Source organism: Rosa rugosa, chromosome 3 (genome assembly GCF_958449725.1).
Source record: "Rosa rugosa chromosome 3, drRosRugo1.1, whole genome shotgun sequence".
Lineage (NCBI taxonomy): Eukaryota > Viridiplantae > Streptophyta > Magnoliopsida > Rosales > Rosaceae > Rosa > Rosa rugosa.
This window is the reverse complement of record NC_084822.1, coordinates 39086821-39101522: the sequence shown is the minus strand read 5'-3', so window position 1 is coordinate 39101522 and position 14702 is coordinate 39086821. Positions and strand designations below refer to the sequence as shown.

Sequence of the window (14702 nt, the reverse complement as noted above, 5' to 3'; positions counted from 1 at the left end):
TTTGGTTTGTAACATCTTCAGGCTATATCATGTGAATATAAATATTTTGGATGTTACGTTTTGTTTGCTATTTTATTGTTGCATTTTGAGTTTATAGATTTATTTCCAGAAAATCCTTCAAAAAAAAAAATTTGAATATGTACTATGATTAGAGGGCCAAACTTTTAAAGTTCGTCTCAGGTCTGAAAATCTCATGTTCGGCCTTGTTAGCAATATATGGTATTCACTTCCTGAGCAAGGAAGGAAAATTGTGACATTAGGAACATAATTAACTATGCCTTGCCGGACAAATACAATGACACAACCAGGGAATCTAAGAATATTAAGCATTTAAGCAGAATAAGTCACAATCAACTACAAAAGCCCCATATCAACCCAACTTTTTATTTTTTATCTTTGAGAGATAACCAAACCAAACTAAGCTAACCAAACCTATATTGTCGACTATGACCAAAGTACGGTGATAAAGATAGTCACTTGGATATATTTAAGTGAGATTAGCTAGAGAGGATAGAGTCATTAGTAACCGGCACTGCATTGCATCACATCAGGCCCGAACCTGAGGCGAGGCAGCTGACTCAGGCCCAAAATATATTTTTGACACCTTGTTAGGATGTTACACACACACACACACATGTATTAAATGAAAGTCCATTCTTCATCGTTATTTATTTTTTTGCTGAAAGTCTAGAAATTTAGGAGGCCCAGAACTTATTTTTACATCCTATCAGGCTATTAAAAAATATGATAGAAAAAAGTGTATATACACTGAATGATGATGATTGGGCTTTTAATATATATATATATATATATATATATATATATATATATATATATATATATATATATATATATATTTCCGGATGAGTTGGGTCATGTTGCCTGTTTGGAGAAGCTTGATGTGAGTGGAAGTGGCATAAGAGAAGTGCCCTCCTCTATTGGTCTTTTGAAAAACCTCAAAGAATTCTCTCTTGGTGAGTGTAAAGCACGGTCACCTTAATCATGGAATATGATATTCAACCCCTCTCAGTTATTGCGAAAAAGAAGTCACATTCCGGCAGGATTGTCGTTGCCTTGTTTGTCGGGTTTGCATTCTGTTTGGCTCCAATTTTGCTGCAGCTGGTCAACAGTCTATTTTCTGCGCGGGCGTGCCAGCACCGTTCGGGTGCGGTCGTCGGGGGTGTCCCTTGACCTGACTTCTATCAAGCGATTGTAGACGAGGAGAGCACCAACCTCGTCGTGGGATTCTTTCTGCCTCGTGGTGAGGACTTTGCTGAAGTTTCTTCTTGTTAACACAATCGATACTCAATGTTGTAGATCGAGCAGAGCGACATCACCGGGAAATGTTGAGATCTTGCTAAAGCGTGACTTTAGCTTGGCTGGGTTGCTAGGGCGTTACCCTTGCTTGGCTGGTTCTGTAACCGTTGTGGTCGCGGCACTACCGTCGGCTCCCGAGGAGACTAGGACCGAAGCACGTTGACAGAGGGTTTGGTGGCACTGAAAGTCGGCTTCTGAGAAGACTAGGACTAGGAGTGTGATCACCGCTAAGAGAAAGAGAAAGAGAGGGAGAGGAGTTGCTCTTAGAGAGGTTTGCTCTAGAGAGAACTTAGATCATCTTAGAGATGTTGTTGTTGAATGTGAATGTGTCATTTAGAATGAGAAGAGAAGGTGTTTATATAGGGAAGAAAAAGAAGAGTGAAATGATGAGTGGAAGAAAAATAATGAAAGTGGAATATGAAAGTGATTTGTAGAATATGGAAAAGATAGAGAAATGATGAAATGAAAGCAAGGCATGAATGTGCAACAACATGGAAGTGATGATGATCTATTAAAGAGATTGTCTTGAAAAATATATCCAAGGAAAAGAAGAAAAGCATCTAGCTTTCTTCATGTGGGTAGGAAACATGAACATGTGAATATTGAGCTGGTTTTAGGTCAGTTTCTGCCCCTTTATTCCTTCAATTATTTCTCCAACAAGACTTCAGAATGAGCTTTCGACTTCTTCATAAAAAAATGTTCCACTATGAGTGTAGATCACCCTGGTAAAATTTCAGATTTTTATTCCATGTGGTTGGGCCGAAAATGCTGCTGGACCTCTTACAGGTCCAGTTTTCCAGTTTTGCTTCTGTAGAAAATTGGGCTGATTGTTTGAAGGCCTTCCACTCAAAAAAAACTCTTGCACTCTTCATAAGAAATGATCCTTGGGCTGTCTAGAATGGATCTGGAAAGTTTCAGCACATTTCGATTTCATTTGGTTAGTCTGCCACCCCTCCTTCCTTGTCTAGCTCGGTTTTTCCTAGCCGAAGTAGGAAAATATGCTAAAGTTGACTTGTCATACTTCCATAGTAGGCTTTATTTAGCCTCTAAATATATATTTCGAGCTTGTCGACAATATATAGCTTGAGCCACTGACATTGGCTCAATTTCTCCAAGACACGCCTTGTCAGGCCAAAATGTTCATTTTGGGTCCAAACATTGCCCCCCAGACCTCGAAGTCAAAGGTCCTCGTCTTGACTAAAGAGGTCTTGAATCAGCACTCCTCTTATAATGTTGTTGCTCCAAAGCCACTTGTATTGGCTTGACTGTTTCCATATAGGCCTCTAAATAGGCCATAAAGCTTGAATGCCACTATTGAATTGCCTTTGTCATGAACTGACGCTTCCTTTGCCAACTTTATTGCCCCCCATGGATCTGGCAAAACTTGGGCAGGTTGTAGGCAATCAAAACTTTAGCGTGCCCCCCATGCGAAGGAGACTGCTTTTGATCGCGAATGAGGATCATTCTCTTCCTTGGTGGTAGCTTCGCCATGTGTATAGCAACAAGTATCTGCCTTGTTTGCTGGCTCTCTGTTGATTTTTTCAAATGTAGGTGTTGGAGCCGCTTTCCTGGCTAGATCAAGGCCTATAGTATTTGGCGAAATAAGATGCAAAATAGCAAACTGTTTGCTTTCATTTAATCCTTCGCGAGTCTTATGCCAAAGAGGATGATTGGATCATGGCTATCGTCATCATGACGTGTGACCAATTGAAACCAACATATTTTGCTGCAACTTTAGCATCTAAAACCGCATCGGTTTTAATCATGTTTTAAAAAACATCAGGCCACTATGCTGGCCCTGCGGTGATAGGAAAAGGTGGAATATCTTCACTGTCGCCTTAGATGCGATTCTCAAGATGGAATAATGACTCATTAATTATCAACTAGGGCCACTCACTGGCCCAGCTAATAAATTAATCTCCAAACATATTTGAGCTATAAATCAAAGCGTATTGGAGAAGTATCTTCACTGTCGCTTTAGATGCGATTCTCAAGATGGAATAATGACTCATTAATTATCAACTAGGGCCACTCACTGGCCCAGCTAATAAATTAATCTCCAAACATATGTGAGCTATAAATCAAAGCGTATTGGAGAAGTATTCCTTGCGACCTAGAAATGGCATCCAAGAAACCATTCGTTATCGATCAGGCAGATGAAATCACTGAGAAAGCCGCATTCGCCTGGCGAACTAACATGAGTGTTCGATGTAGAAGTCAGAACGGAGAGGAGAGAAGTCGAGTGATGGGCTTTGGTGGCGGTGATAGTCAAGCGAGTCTGGGTCCCACACCTCGCGATCGTTTGCCAGATGATGCTATGGCCTATTATGGGCTTCCCATCCGCCGTCCCATAGCGGCTCTTCGGCAGGTGCCTGGTGATTTAAGCAGTTGGGGACCAAGGAGGAAAGTGGGCTACTGGCCTACCGTCGCTCCCGAGGAAAATATTTGGTATCAGGAGGTCCGAGCGAGAGATTTGGCCCGATGGGATGCGGTGGGTATCACCCAAACCATCGATCTATGCTTCTGTCTTCCCAATAATACTAGCCCTGCACCGCTAGCTGCCGCTCTTTGCTTCTGGAACACCTCCAGCAATACATTCGATTTCCGGTTTGGGCAGATGAGCATAACTCTGCTGGATGTTCTTACCATCACGGGGTTGCCCATTGACTTTGACCCCTATGTGCATGGTCAGTTTGATGGCACTCAATTTTCTTTGAGAATGGATATGGCTGGTCGAGGGCATCACAGCAGATCCTACCCATCCTGGCGCGAATATTACTGCACTCGGCGTGACCATACAGGAGGTATCGCATTCCTGGAATTCTGGCTTTGCAAATTTATCTTTTGCACTTCTTCCAACAAACCTACTGGACCTTGGAATTCTTTGGCCACTGCTCTCTACAATGGTATTTGCGTTGGCCTTGGGCAACCTGTATTGGGTGCGTTATATCGCTCCCTTTATAGAGCCGTAATGCGCCCATTTGATACCGAAATTAGTGGCCCCTTCTGGATCCTTGCCTTTTGGCTGCAGATTTATTTCCCTCTCTTCCATCGCGGTGATATTCCAAAGGAACCTCCAGTTGATTCCCTTTTGGGGAACTGGCTTTGCCGCAACGTAAGGTATCGAGCTCCACCCTACTCCGAGTGTTTTATTTACTTGTACTTGCTGGGAGAGATGCCGGACCCAAAAATAGTCCTTTCTAAGCCATTCCCTCCTCCCCTTGATGATGGCTTTTTGCCCAGTGGACGGGATCATAGCGAAAGAGCCTTCCTGACCTTTCGTCGTGCCATCTCCTGCTTGGATATTCGTCTTGCCACTGAACGCGTAAGTTATGAGCTCTATGCCCCTAACCATTTTGCTCGCCAATTTGGGTTGGCCCAGTTGGTACCCTGGCCTCTGGTTGATTCTGCCAATTACTACACCTCTTGGCGGAGATTATCCCCACCTGGGTCTGCCCCCTTTCAGAGTCAGTTTACTTTGATAGTGATTCCCCCTTGGGTCAGAGCGCTGTACCCCCTCAACGATGTCGACGATGATTATGCTGATTGGTGGAAAGAAGTGTTCGTGAACTGTTGGGACCTGCCACATGACGAACTCTTCGTCCTGATCTTTCGTGGCATGAGTAGTCCTGGTCCGGAGGACCGCAAGATTCTTGAGCGCTTCTCCAACCCTGCAGCACAACCCCCGCGACCTATTCTACCTTCTCGCTCATCGCGTCCAGGGATACAAATCCACGAGCCTAGGGCAACAGTAAGTTTTTGTCTTTCTTCACCATTCTTTTTCCTTGTGTTGATTTTCCCGCTCTTATTCCTGAGTGTGTTTTGCAGCAAACTACCTGGAGCAGGATAGCCTCTGTTCAGGCGGGGAAACAAAAGGCAATAGCAGAGGAGACTTCTGAGGGAGAGTCTTCGCATGATGAAGATCCCGCTGAGGTAATTTAGTTAAGAATGATCCCAAACTTGTATATTTGGTGCTTCCCCCTTTTTGAGTTATGACTCTTTTCTCGTACAGGCCACTGCTGTCTTTGCTTGCAAATGCGATCGAGCTCAATTCGTCGAAGAGAGTTTTGAAGATGACGAACCTCTGGGAATGCGATTGGTAAACTCCGACCCCGTCTTATCCTTTTTAAATTTTAGAATCTGGGCAGGATCTTCACTATGTATCTTTTGACAGGTCCGTCAAAGGACCACTAATCCCTCGCGCCTGAGTGAGGCTGGACCCTCAGCCACTGCAGAAGCGCCAACTCTCTCGCTAGTTCAAGCATCAACTAACCCCGTGGTGCCTCTTCCGTCTTCCACATCTACAGAGCATCTGCAAGGTCCTACCATTCTAATAACGATTTCCGATGACGACTCCTCGGAGCATGAAAGTGTGGAAAGCCACTCTGAGGATTCTGCCGCTTATGAGGAACTGATGACGACAGAGATTCTCGCGGCACTAAAGGTCCAAGAGGTGAATGAAGTGAGGCCTCTTCCTCTTGGTGACCACGTACCAGATATTGACCCGACAACTCGAGAGGTAAGCCACTGTTGGCCAATGCTTTCCATTTCCCTTTTGATCCAACCCCACTCTCTGACATTTCTGAATCTAACCAGGATTCTGTTTGTACCGAGGAGGTGGCTACAAACGCTGAGGGTCCTATCGGTCGGACAGTCGCCCAAGAGATGAAAAATGATACTGACGGTGGTGGTGCCCCCCAAGTCTTGCGAATAAATGAGACAACCGTCGAAGCCGAGGGCCCTGTGCTTGAATCTGCTCCACTTGCCCATGGTGAGCCGCGAGTTGAGTTTCCAGATTCTCCCGCGGCTAAAGGGACAGACCAACCTATTGAAGATGAAGAAACTGAGGAAGTTGTCCACCCTTTTGCATTGGTGGTTCGTGATCCTGTGGCGCCTCCGCCGCTTCCTACCAGATTCGAGAGATTGATGAAGGTGTTAGAGGTAACTCCTCCTTCTGCTGTGGATGAGGCTAAAATGGTGCTTCACGAACATCTGGGTCCTCAGGTATTGGAGACTGACATCCTCTCGCGAGTCTTGGAAGCCCTAAGGTATCTTTGCCAGGAGAAGGCATTGACCCTGCAGCAATTTAGTGTCATTGACGATCTGCTGAATGAACTTGGTGAGGCCCGCCAACGTCAACCGGCCGCGAACGCCCAGGCTCACGACACTCGAGAGACTTTGAATAGCCTCTCTCGAGAAATGGACATCTCTCGCGGTATTTTAAATGAGCGAACCAACCGCCTGCGGGAACTACAAATCCAAAGGTCCGACTTCAAACTTCGGATCGAGGACCTCCATACCGGTTTAGCCTTTGTTGAAAACGCGATTGCTACAGAAGAAGCCCAACTCGATGAACCTCTGGCTGCTTCTGAAGAAATGGGCCGCAACCTGGCCCATCTCAGAGAACGGGCCACTCAGGCCGAAGCTAGTGCTATTGCGGCGAATCTCCGCGTGGAGGAACTTTGCTTGAAATTGAGCTTCATGGGCCAATCTCTGTAGGCCCCCTCGAAAACTGTTCGGTCTCCTTACACGTCAATAATCCCTTCTTTTCCGAGATTTAAGGCATTAATCACTCGTTGAAAAACAACGGTCGTGAACAAATAATCTCGTGAATAGAACAGTTACCTCCTCGAAAACCGCTCTTCACATGCCGCTAGTCCCTTTTTTCCCGAGATTTGGAATCACTAATCTCGATTTACTGACATCGGTTTTGAAATTGAGCTTCATCCAAGGGTGGGGATTTGCCTGAAATCCCTATAAATAGTTGTATTTCAGGAAGGGAATACTCACAACAACTTTTATGAAATATTCGAGAAATGGCCTTTCAATCCTTGCTTCTTTTTCTCCTTCTTCACAAATCTTCCCCTCATGAAATGACCTTTAGCCTCTAAATTTTAGGCTTTATGGCGTAATCTTAAGCCTGGGTTAGGCCTCATGGCGTAATCTTAGGCAACCCCTTGTTTCGTCCTTCTGGAGTTCTGCAACAAAAATGTCAGGCTTCAGATTGGTTTAGAAACACGAGGGGGCTCCAAGTGTGGGATCTCCGGTCATGTAAGATCATTTTTTGAGAAAATCCCATACGCGGAGCGAAACGGGGAGAGGGAGGACGGCCACTCTGAGGTTCATCTTTCCTCCTCTGTTTCCTTTCTTCTGGACCTGGCCCGTGTTGTGCCCTCCAGATGGAAGGGGCTTTGGTTCTCACCTCCTTCTCCCCCTTTCTCTTCTTGATAGAATCTTGGAGGGATGAGAAGGGATGGACTCTTTGAAGGAAAGGGTTCAAGCTACAGAATGGCTGTTCCTGTACTTCACGTCCAGCTAATGGTGGTTACCAAGGCTAGAGGGGGTGCAGAGACTCAAGCTGATATTTGGTTCCTTCACTCTCTGCCCCTCCAGGAGATAATGGCGCGGCTCAACCCGACGTTGGATTCCATAGCTGCTTCCACTTGAGAAAAGATTTAGAAGATAATCCGAAGATTCTTATTTTGTATTCTAGCCACTTTTGGCTTTGTAATGAATGTATTGCTTTTGGCCGCAAAGCCACTTTATGAATACAATAATATTTTCTTATCCTGATATCCAAATATCCGTGAGAAGCCAATAATTGTGTCTCGCAAGGCCCCAAATATAGGCTCCCAACTCAAAACTCTTAGCGACAATAACTCCTTCTTTTCCGAGATTTAAGGCACTAATCACTCGTTGAAAAACAACAGTCATGAAAAATAATCTCGTGAAAAGAACAGTTACCTCCTCGGAAACCGTTCGGTTCCCTCGTGCCAATAATCCATTCTTTTCCGAGATTTAAGGCAACTTTAATCACGCTTTACTGACATCGGTTTGACTCTTTAACCATCCAGCAGGTGGAAATGCTTTTCCGAGACTATCGGCCAAGGGTGGAGATTTGCATGCCCTGTTCCTATAAATAGGTGAATTATGGGGATGGGAACGTTCACGCCAAAAAAAAAAACTTTCCTTTGAGTTTCAGATCCTCAACAATACCCTTCCTTTTTTACGAACATCTCTCTGTCAATTTCAGTCCTTCTCTCACAGATCTTCAGTCCTTCCCAATAATTCTAACAGCAATCTTTCTTAATTACTTGTCATCACCATTCTTCAATTCTCGCATTCTCTCAACCCTTCACCAATGGAACCACAAACCCAGCAACCAACTGAGGATGGAGGAAGCAACAAAGCAGCCGGGAGTAGTGCTAACATGCTTTGTAGGCGGAACAGGTGGAATCCCACTACAGATCAGATAAGAATCCTCAATGAGCTTTTCTACAATAAGGGAGTTAGGTCCCCAACTTTAGAGCAGATTCAGAGGATCTGTCTCCAGCTGAAATGGTACGGCCAGATCGAGTTCAAGAACGTCTATTTTTGGTTCGTGAACCAAAGGGCTCGGGAGAAGCGGAAGAAGAGGTCCACTTCGGATGTTCATGTGCCCATGCAAAGATCAGGGCTTGTAGGTGATGACAATGGTACCAATTGGAAACCTGAGGATCAGTATATTAACTTCGAATCTTCTGCATCTGCTTCTGCTTCTTCAGGTGGTGTGATTGCTTTTAACGGGCAGAAGGGGAACTATGGTGGTTATGGATCTATGAACATGGAGATTGAAACCCTTCCTCTGTTCCCAATGCATGGTGAGGACATCTTTGGTAACATGAAGACTACTTCCGATGGAGGTGGCGGTCACGGTGGTGGCTCTCACATTTCCCTTGAGCTCAGCCTTTCCTGCGAGGGCAAAGCTGAAAAAAAAATTTCCGGAGCCGCTGACTCGGCTTAGTATTGTATAGTGTTGCCCCCCTAGTGTTGATAGGCAAAGCGAAGAAACGATTATGGGCCTCAAAAACAGGCCTTCATGAATGGGCTTCGCGAGTGTAGGAACACTAGAATTTCCCACGAAGGCTTATGCGAAGAGACTGGCTAATAAATTAATCCCTCAATGTTTTGACTCCTCAGTAATTATGGATTGCACTAATTATTTATTTATTTATTTATTATTATTATTATTATTATTATTATTTTTTATTATTATTATTTTTTTTTTTTAAGTAGTTGAATTCAATAAGACAATGTGAATCAAGGTTTAGACATGCGGCCCAAGTATAGTCGCCTAGACACAAATTTCCTTTCAAATCCTTTGGGCAACCTTATTGAAATGGCTAGGTGGGGGAGGGCGAACAAGAGAGGCAGAATCCATTTTGGCATGAGCTACTCCCACATAGTGGTTTAGGCCCATTTGCACGCACTTCTGGATTCAAGAACCTGTCATGAACGTTGTCCCCTTTCTAGACACCATTTCACATAGGCTATACTTACTAAGATGAGAAAGGTCATAAATGTGAAGACAGTTCAACAAGTGTTAATAAAAGCCGCCCTTAACCTTAAGGGACCTGAACTAGGCACCAATAAGGAGTTTAGGCCAATATTAACAAAAGAGACTTCACCTATTCCGTTATGATTCACAAACCCTTACCAAATTCAACTATTATTCCGTTATGATTATTATTATTATTATTATTATTATTTTTTTTTTTTTTTTTTATATATATATATTTTTTTTATTTATTAAAAGAAAACTAGAAACGAAAAAATTAACAGAAAATTAAAAGCAAAGAAAGAAAGAAGCTAGCATCACCATGTTTGGCTAACCTCTAGAAGACCACGGGGGAGGCCATCTATGCTTCATTCCAAGCTCCGATGTATCAAAATTGGTAGGGTAAAAATCCCTCCTGTGAGAGCTTGTAGGAAAAGAACAAAGATACTTAGCGTTGAAGAATTTGGAGGAATTTGGCTCGTGAGAGGGGTAATCTTGCCCCCCAAGTACCTTTGTTGGTTGGCGAAACATGATCTTCAATTGCACTTTTGGCGATGAAGATGTTCCAAGATCGGCTTTGTTGCCAACTACCATGTCATAGAACATGGCGTCTTCAGGATTAGCCACAGATTGGCCATTATAGACGACCACTTGCTGGTCTGAATTCTCCACATCAAGAGCTTCACTTGTTGGATAATTATAAACAAGAGTTAACTTGTATTGATGATACTCAAATTTACAGTTGCGAATGACAACTTGGCCACTAGAATAATTGTTCTGGCCATTCATGCAACGTGGGTTGTAGATGTGCCCTCCACATATATCTAAGCCACCGCTTGGCCTTGAAGAATATATGAAGAACTTCAAGTTGAATTGATTAATAAAGCCACAGATTGGCTTCTGTAGGCCACAACTTAATTGATAATTAAGTTGGCCTTCTCCATGCACAGCCTCTGTGTAAGGTTGTGACTCACAAGTGAGACCCTTAGGTTGATTGCCACCTATAGGCAAGTTAGTCTCAGAAATGACCTATTCGCGAGCAGCTTCTTGATGTTCCAATTTGTCTTGATGCGAACTGACTTGAGTAGCCAAGCTGGAACCTTCTTTGCACAAGGTCACGAACTCCGATGAGGTCTGTTTGTGCTGGGTCGCGACGACATTCATCGACTGCTGGTGGTTTTCTTCGGCTGGTTGGGTCACGTCGGCCAGCTGCTCCCAAGTCTGCCACGGATCTTGTTGGGCTGATTGGAAAAGTTCATCCATCCTCTTCTGCTGCGCCACCAGGACCTTTTTCAAATTCGCATAATACGAAGCAGTGTTCTGTTGAAAGATAGCAAGTCGCTCCTCTATGCTCGCATTCTCCGGAATGGGAATGGGCACATAGCCTTCTATCGTCGCCATGACTTCAGGAATTTCTTTTGGTAAAGATTTTCCTCTGGCATCCCAATGATGGTGAACACAAAAAGACTCTGATGTAGTCCCACTGGGCGTGCCAAAATGTTTGGCTCCAATTTTGCTGCAGCTGGTCAACAGTCTCTTTTCTGCGCGGGCGTGCCAGCACCGTTCGGGTGCGGTCGTCGGGGGTGTCCCTTGACCTGACTTCTATCAAGCGATTGTAGACGAGGAGAGCACCAACCTCGTCGTGGGATTCTTTCTGCCTCGTGGTGAGGACTTTGCTGAAGTTTCTTCTTGTTAACACAATCGATACTCAATGTTGTAGATCGAGCAGAGCGACATCACCGGGAAATGTTGAGATCTTGCTAAAGCGTGACTTTAGCTTGGCTGGGTTGCTAGGGCGTTACCCTTGCTTGGCTGGTTCTGTAACCGTTGTGGTCGCGGCACTACCGTCGGCTCCCGAGGAGACTAGGACCGAAGCACGTTGACAGAGGGTTTGGTGGCACTGAAAGTCGGCTTCTGAGAAGACTAGGACTAGGAGTGTGATCACCGCTAAGAGAAAGAGAAAGAGAGGGAGAAGAGTTGCTCTTAGAGAGGTTTGCTCTAGAGAGAACTTAGATCATCTTAGAGATGTTGTTGTTGAATGTGAATGTGTCATTTAGAATGAGAAGAGAAGGTGTTTATATAGGGAAGAAAAAGAAGAGTGAAATGATGAGTGGAAGAAAAATAATGAAAGTGGAATATGAAAGTGATTTGTAAAATATGGAAAAGACAGAGAAATGATGAAATGAAAGCAAGGCATGAAGGTGCAACAACATGGAAGTGATGATGATCTATTAAAGAGATTGTCTTGAAAAATATATCCAAGGAAAAGAAGAAAAGCATCTAGCTTTCTTCATGTGGGTAGGAAACATGAACATGTGAATATTGAGCTGGTTTTAGGTCAGTTTCTGCCCCTTTATTCCTTCAATTATTTCTCCAACAAGACTTCAGAATGAGCTTTCGACTTCTTCATAAAAAAATGTTCCACTATGAGTGTAGATCACCCTGGTAAAATTTCAGATTTTTATTCCATGTGGTTGGGCCGAAAATGCTGCTGGACCTCTTACAGGTCCAGTTTTCCAGTTTTGCTTCTGTAGAAAATTGGGCTGATTGTTTGAAGGCCTTCCACTCAAAAAAAACTCTTGCACTCTTCATAAGAAATGGTCCTTGGGCTGTCTAGAATGGATCTGGAAAGTTTCAGTACATTTCGATTTCATTTGGTTAGTCTGCCACCCCTCCTTCCTTGTCTAGCTCGGTTTTTCCTAGCCGAAGTAGGAAAATATGCTAAAGTTGACTTGTCATACTTCCATAGTAGGCTTTATTTAGCCTCTAAATATATATTTCGAGCTTGTCGACAATATATAGCTTGAGCCACTGACATTGGCTCAATTTCTCCAAGACACGCCTTGTCAGGCCAAAATGTTCATTTTGGGTCCAAACACATTCATTAACTCAATTGAATCTAAGTGACTGCAATCTTTCTGAATTGCCCAGTGATTTTGGATGCTTGTCTTCATTAAGCGATTTAAATCTCAACAGAAATCAATTCAGTAGACTACCCAAGAGCATCGGCCAACTCTCTAGACTTGACAATCTTCACTTGGCATGGTGCCACAAGCTTCGGAGATTACCAGAGCTTCCATCTCATGTATGGGTAGACGTTGACAATTGCATTTCATTAGATACGTTGGCCAATCAAATAGGACAAAGCAATTCGTTGCGGATTGGATATTTTGTCAACTGTTTCAAACTGGTGGAGAGTCAAAGCTGTGAGAGTATAGCACTTTCATTGCTAACACGATACCTTAAGAGTCAAGCATTTTCTGACCATAAGATATTTGACTTTTTGTTGTTTCTGGAAATGAAATTCCAGAGTGGTACAATCACCGAAGTGTGGGGTCTTCGATAACCGTAGACCTGCATCCAGGTTGGTTTAGTAACAAGTGGATGGGATTCGCCTGCTGTGTCGTTTTTAGACTCCTCAAACCGCTCCCGCCTTCTGTTCTGTGCACTGGCGGACCGAGGTAGGGGCAAGAGGGGGCTGACACCCCCACTCAAATTTTGTACAGAATGTAAATAAGTTAATATTCTATCAAATTTTGTCTGCTCTTTAACATTAATGCCCCCACTCATTATAATATTTTAACAATTATATCAAATCTTGTCATCTCTTTAACATTAATGCCCCCACTGCCACCAATAGCTGGGTCCGCCACTGGTTCTGTGGTACATTAAATGCAACGATTAAGATGTGAATATTTGATCGAAAAGTGGCCAAAAACAGAAAATCCGTACCTAAGCTTAGGTAAGGATGTCCTTAACCAAGAATGACTGTATATATATATATATATATTAAAAGCCCAATCATCATCATTCAGTGGTATTTTTTAATAGCCTAATAGGATGTAAAAATAAGTTCTGGGCCTCCTAAATTTCTAGACTTTCAGCAAAAAAATAAATAACGATGAAGAATGGACTTTCATTTAAAACATGTGTGTGTGTGTGTGTGTGTGTGTAACATCCTAACAAGGTGTCAAAAATATATTTTGGGCCTGAGTCAGCTGCCTCTTAGGCCTCGCCTCAGGTTCGGGCCTGATGTGATGCAAGGCAGAGCCGGTTACTAATGACTCTATCCTCTCTAGCTAATCTCACTTAAATATATCCAAGTGACTATCTTTATCACCATACTTTGGTCATAGCCGACAATATAGGTTTGGTTAGCTTAGTTTGGTTTGGTTGTCTCTCAAAGATAAAAAATAAAATGACTAAATACTCGTTACTTCTCATACTTTTGTATAAAAAACAGTTTAGTCCAAAATTTTAAAATTAAACAGTTTAGTCCTTATTCTTTCTAATTTTCACACAACATGTCCTAAAATGACTATTATACCCCTCACTTTTTATTTTTTTATTTTTTCTGCCTCTCTCTCTCTCTCTCTATATATATATATATATATATATATAGACACACACACACACACACACACACAGATATATATATATATATATCTCTCTCTCTGTGTGTGTGTGTGTGTGTGTGTGTGTATATATATATATATATATATATATATAGATAGAGAGAGAGAGAGAGAGAGAGAGAGAGAGAAAAGAGAAAAAAAAATAAAAAATGAGGGGTATAATAGTCATTTTAGGACCTGTTGTGTGAGAATTAGAAAGAATAAGGACTAAACTGTTTAATTTTAAAATTTTGGACTAAACTATTTTTCATGCAAAAATATGAGGAGTAACGAGTATTTAATCCAAAATAAAAAGTTGGGTTGATATGGGGCTTTTGTAGTTGATTGTGACTTATTCTGCTTAAATGCTTAATATTCTTAGATTCCCTGGTTGTGTCATTGTATTTGTCCGGCAAGACATAGTTAATTATGTTCCTAATGTCACAGTTTTCCTTCCTTGCTCAGGAAGTGAACACCATATATTGCTAACAAGGCCGAACATGAGATTTTCCGACCTGAGACGAACTTTAAAAGTTTGGCCATCTAATCATAGTACACATTCAAATTTTTTTTTTTGAAGGCTTTTCTGGAAATAAATCTATAAACTATATATATATATATATATATATATATATATATATATATATATATATATATATATTTCTGGATGAGTT

The 14702-nt window shown here is 42.7% G+C and overlaps 1 protein-coding gene across 1 annotated transcript; it reads left to right on the top strand.

Annotated features, from left to right (window-relative positions):
* The first annotated feature begins 5507 nt into the window (after positions 1-5507).
* On the top strand, positions 5508-7283 carry LOC133735290 (uncharacterized). The gene is made up of 2 exons (XM_062162701.1): positions 5508-5836; positions 5914-7283. Exons 1-2 carry the CDS (start codon positions 5732-5734, stop codon positions 6814-6816), a joined length of 1008 nt encoding a protein of 335 aa, XP_062018685.1. The 5' UTR covers positions 5508-5731; the 3' UTR covers positions 6817-7283.
* The last annotated feature ends 7419 nt before the right edge of the window (positions 7284-14702 follow it).

Bases quoted from the DNA above. Each gene is read 5' to 3' on its own strand.
- LOC133735290 (XM_062162701.1), top strand. From the start codon at position 5,732: ATGACGACAGAGATTCTCGCGGCACTAAAGGTCCAAGAGGTGAATGAA. The intron at 5,837-5,913 runs GTAAGCCACTGT...GAATCTAACCAG, and splicing joins TTGACCCGACAACTCGAGAG to GATTCTGTTTGTACCGAGGA.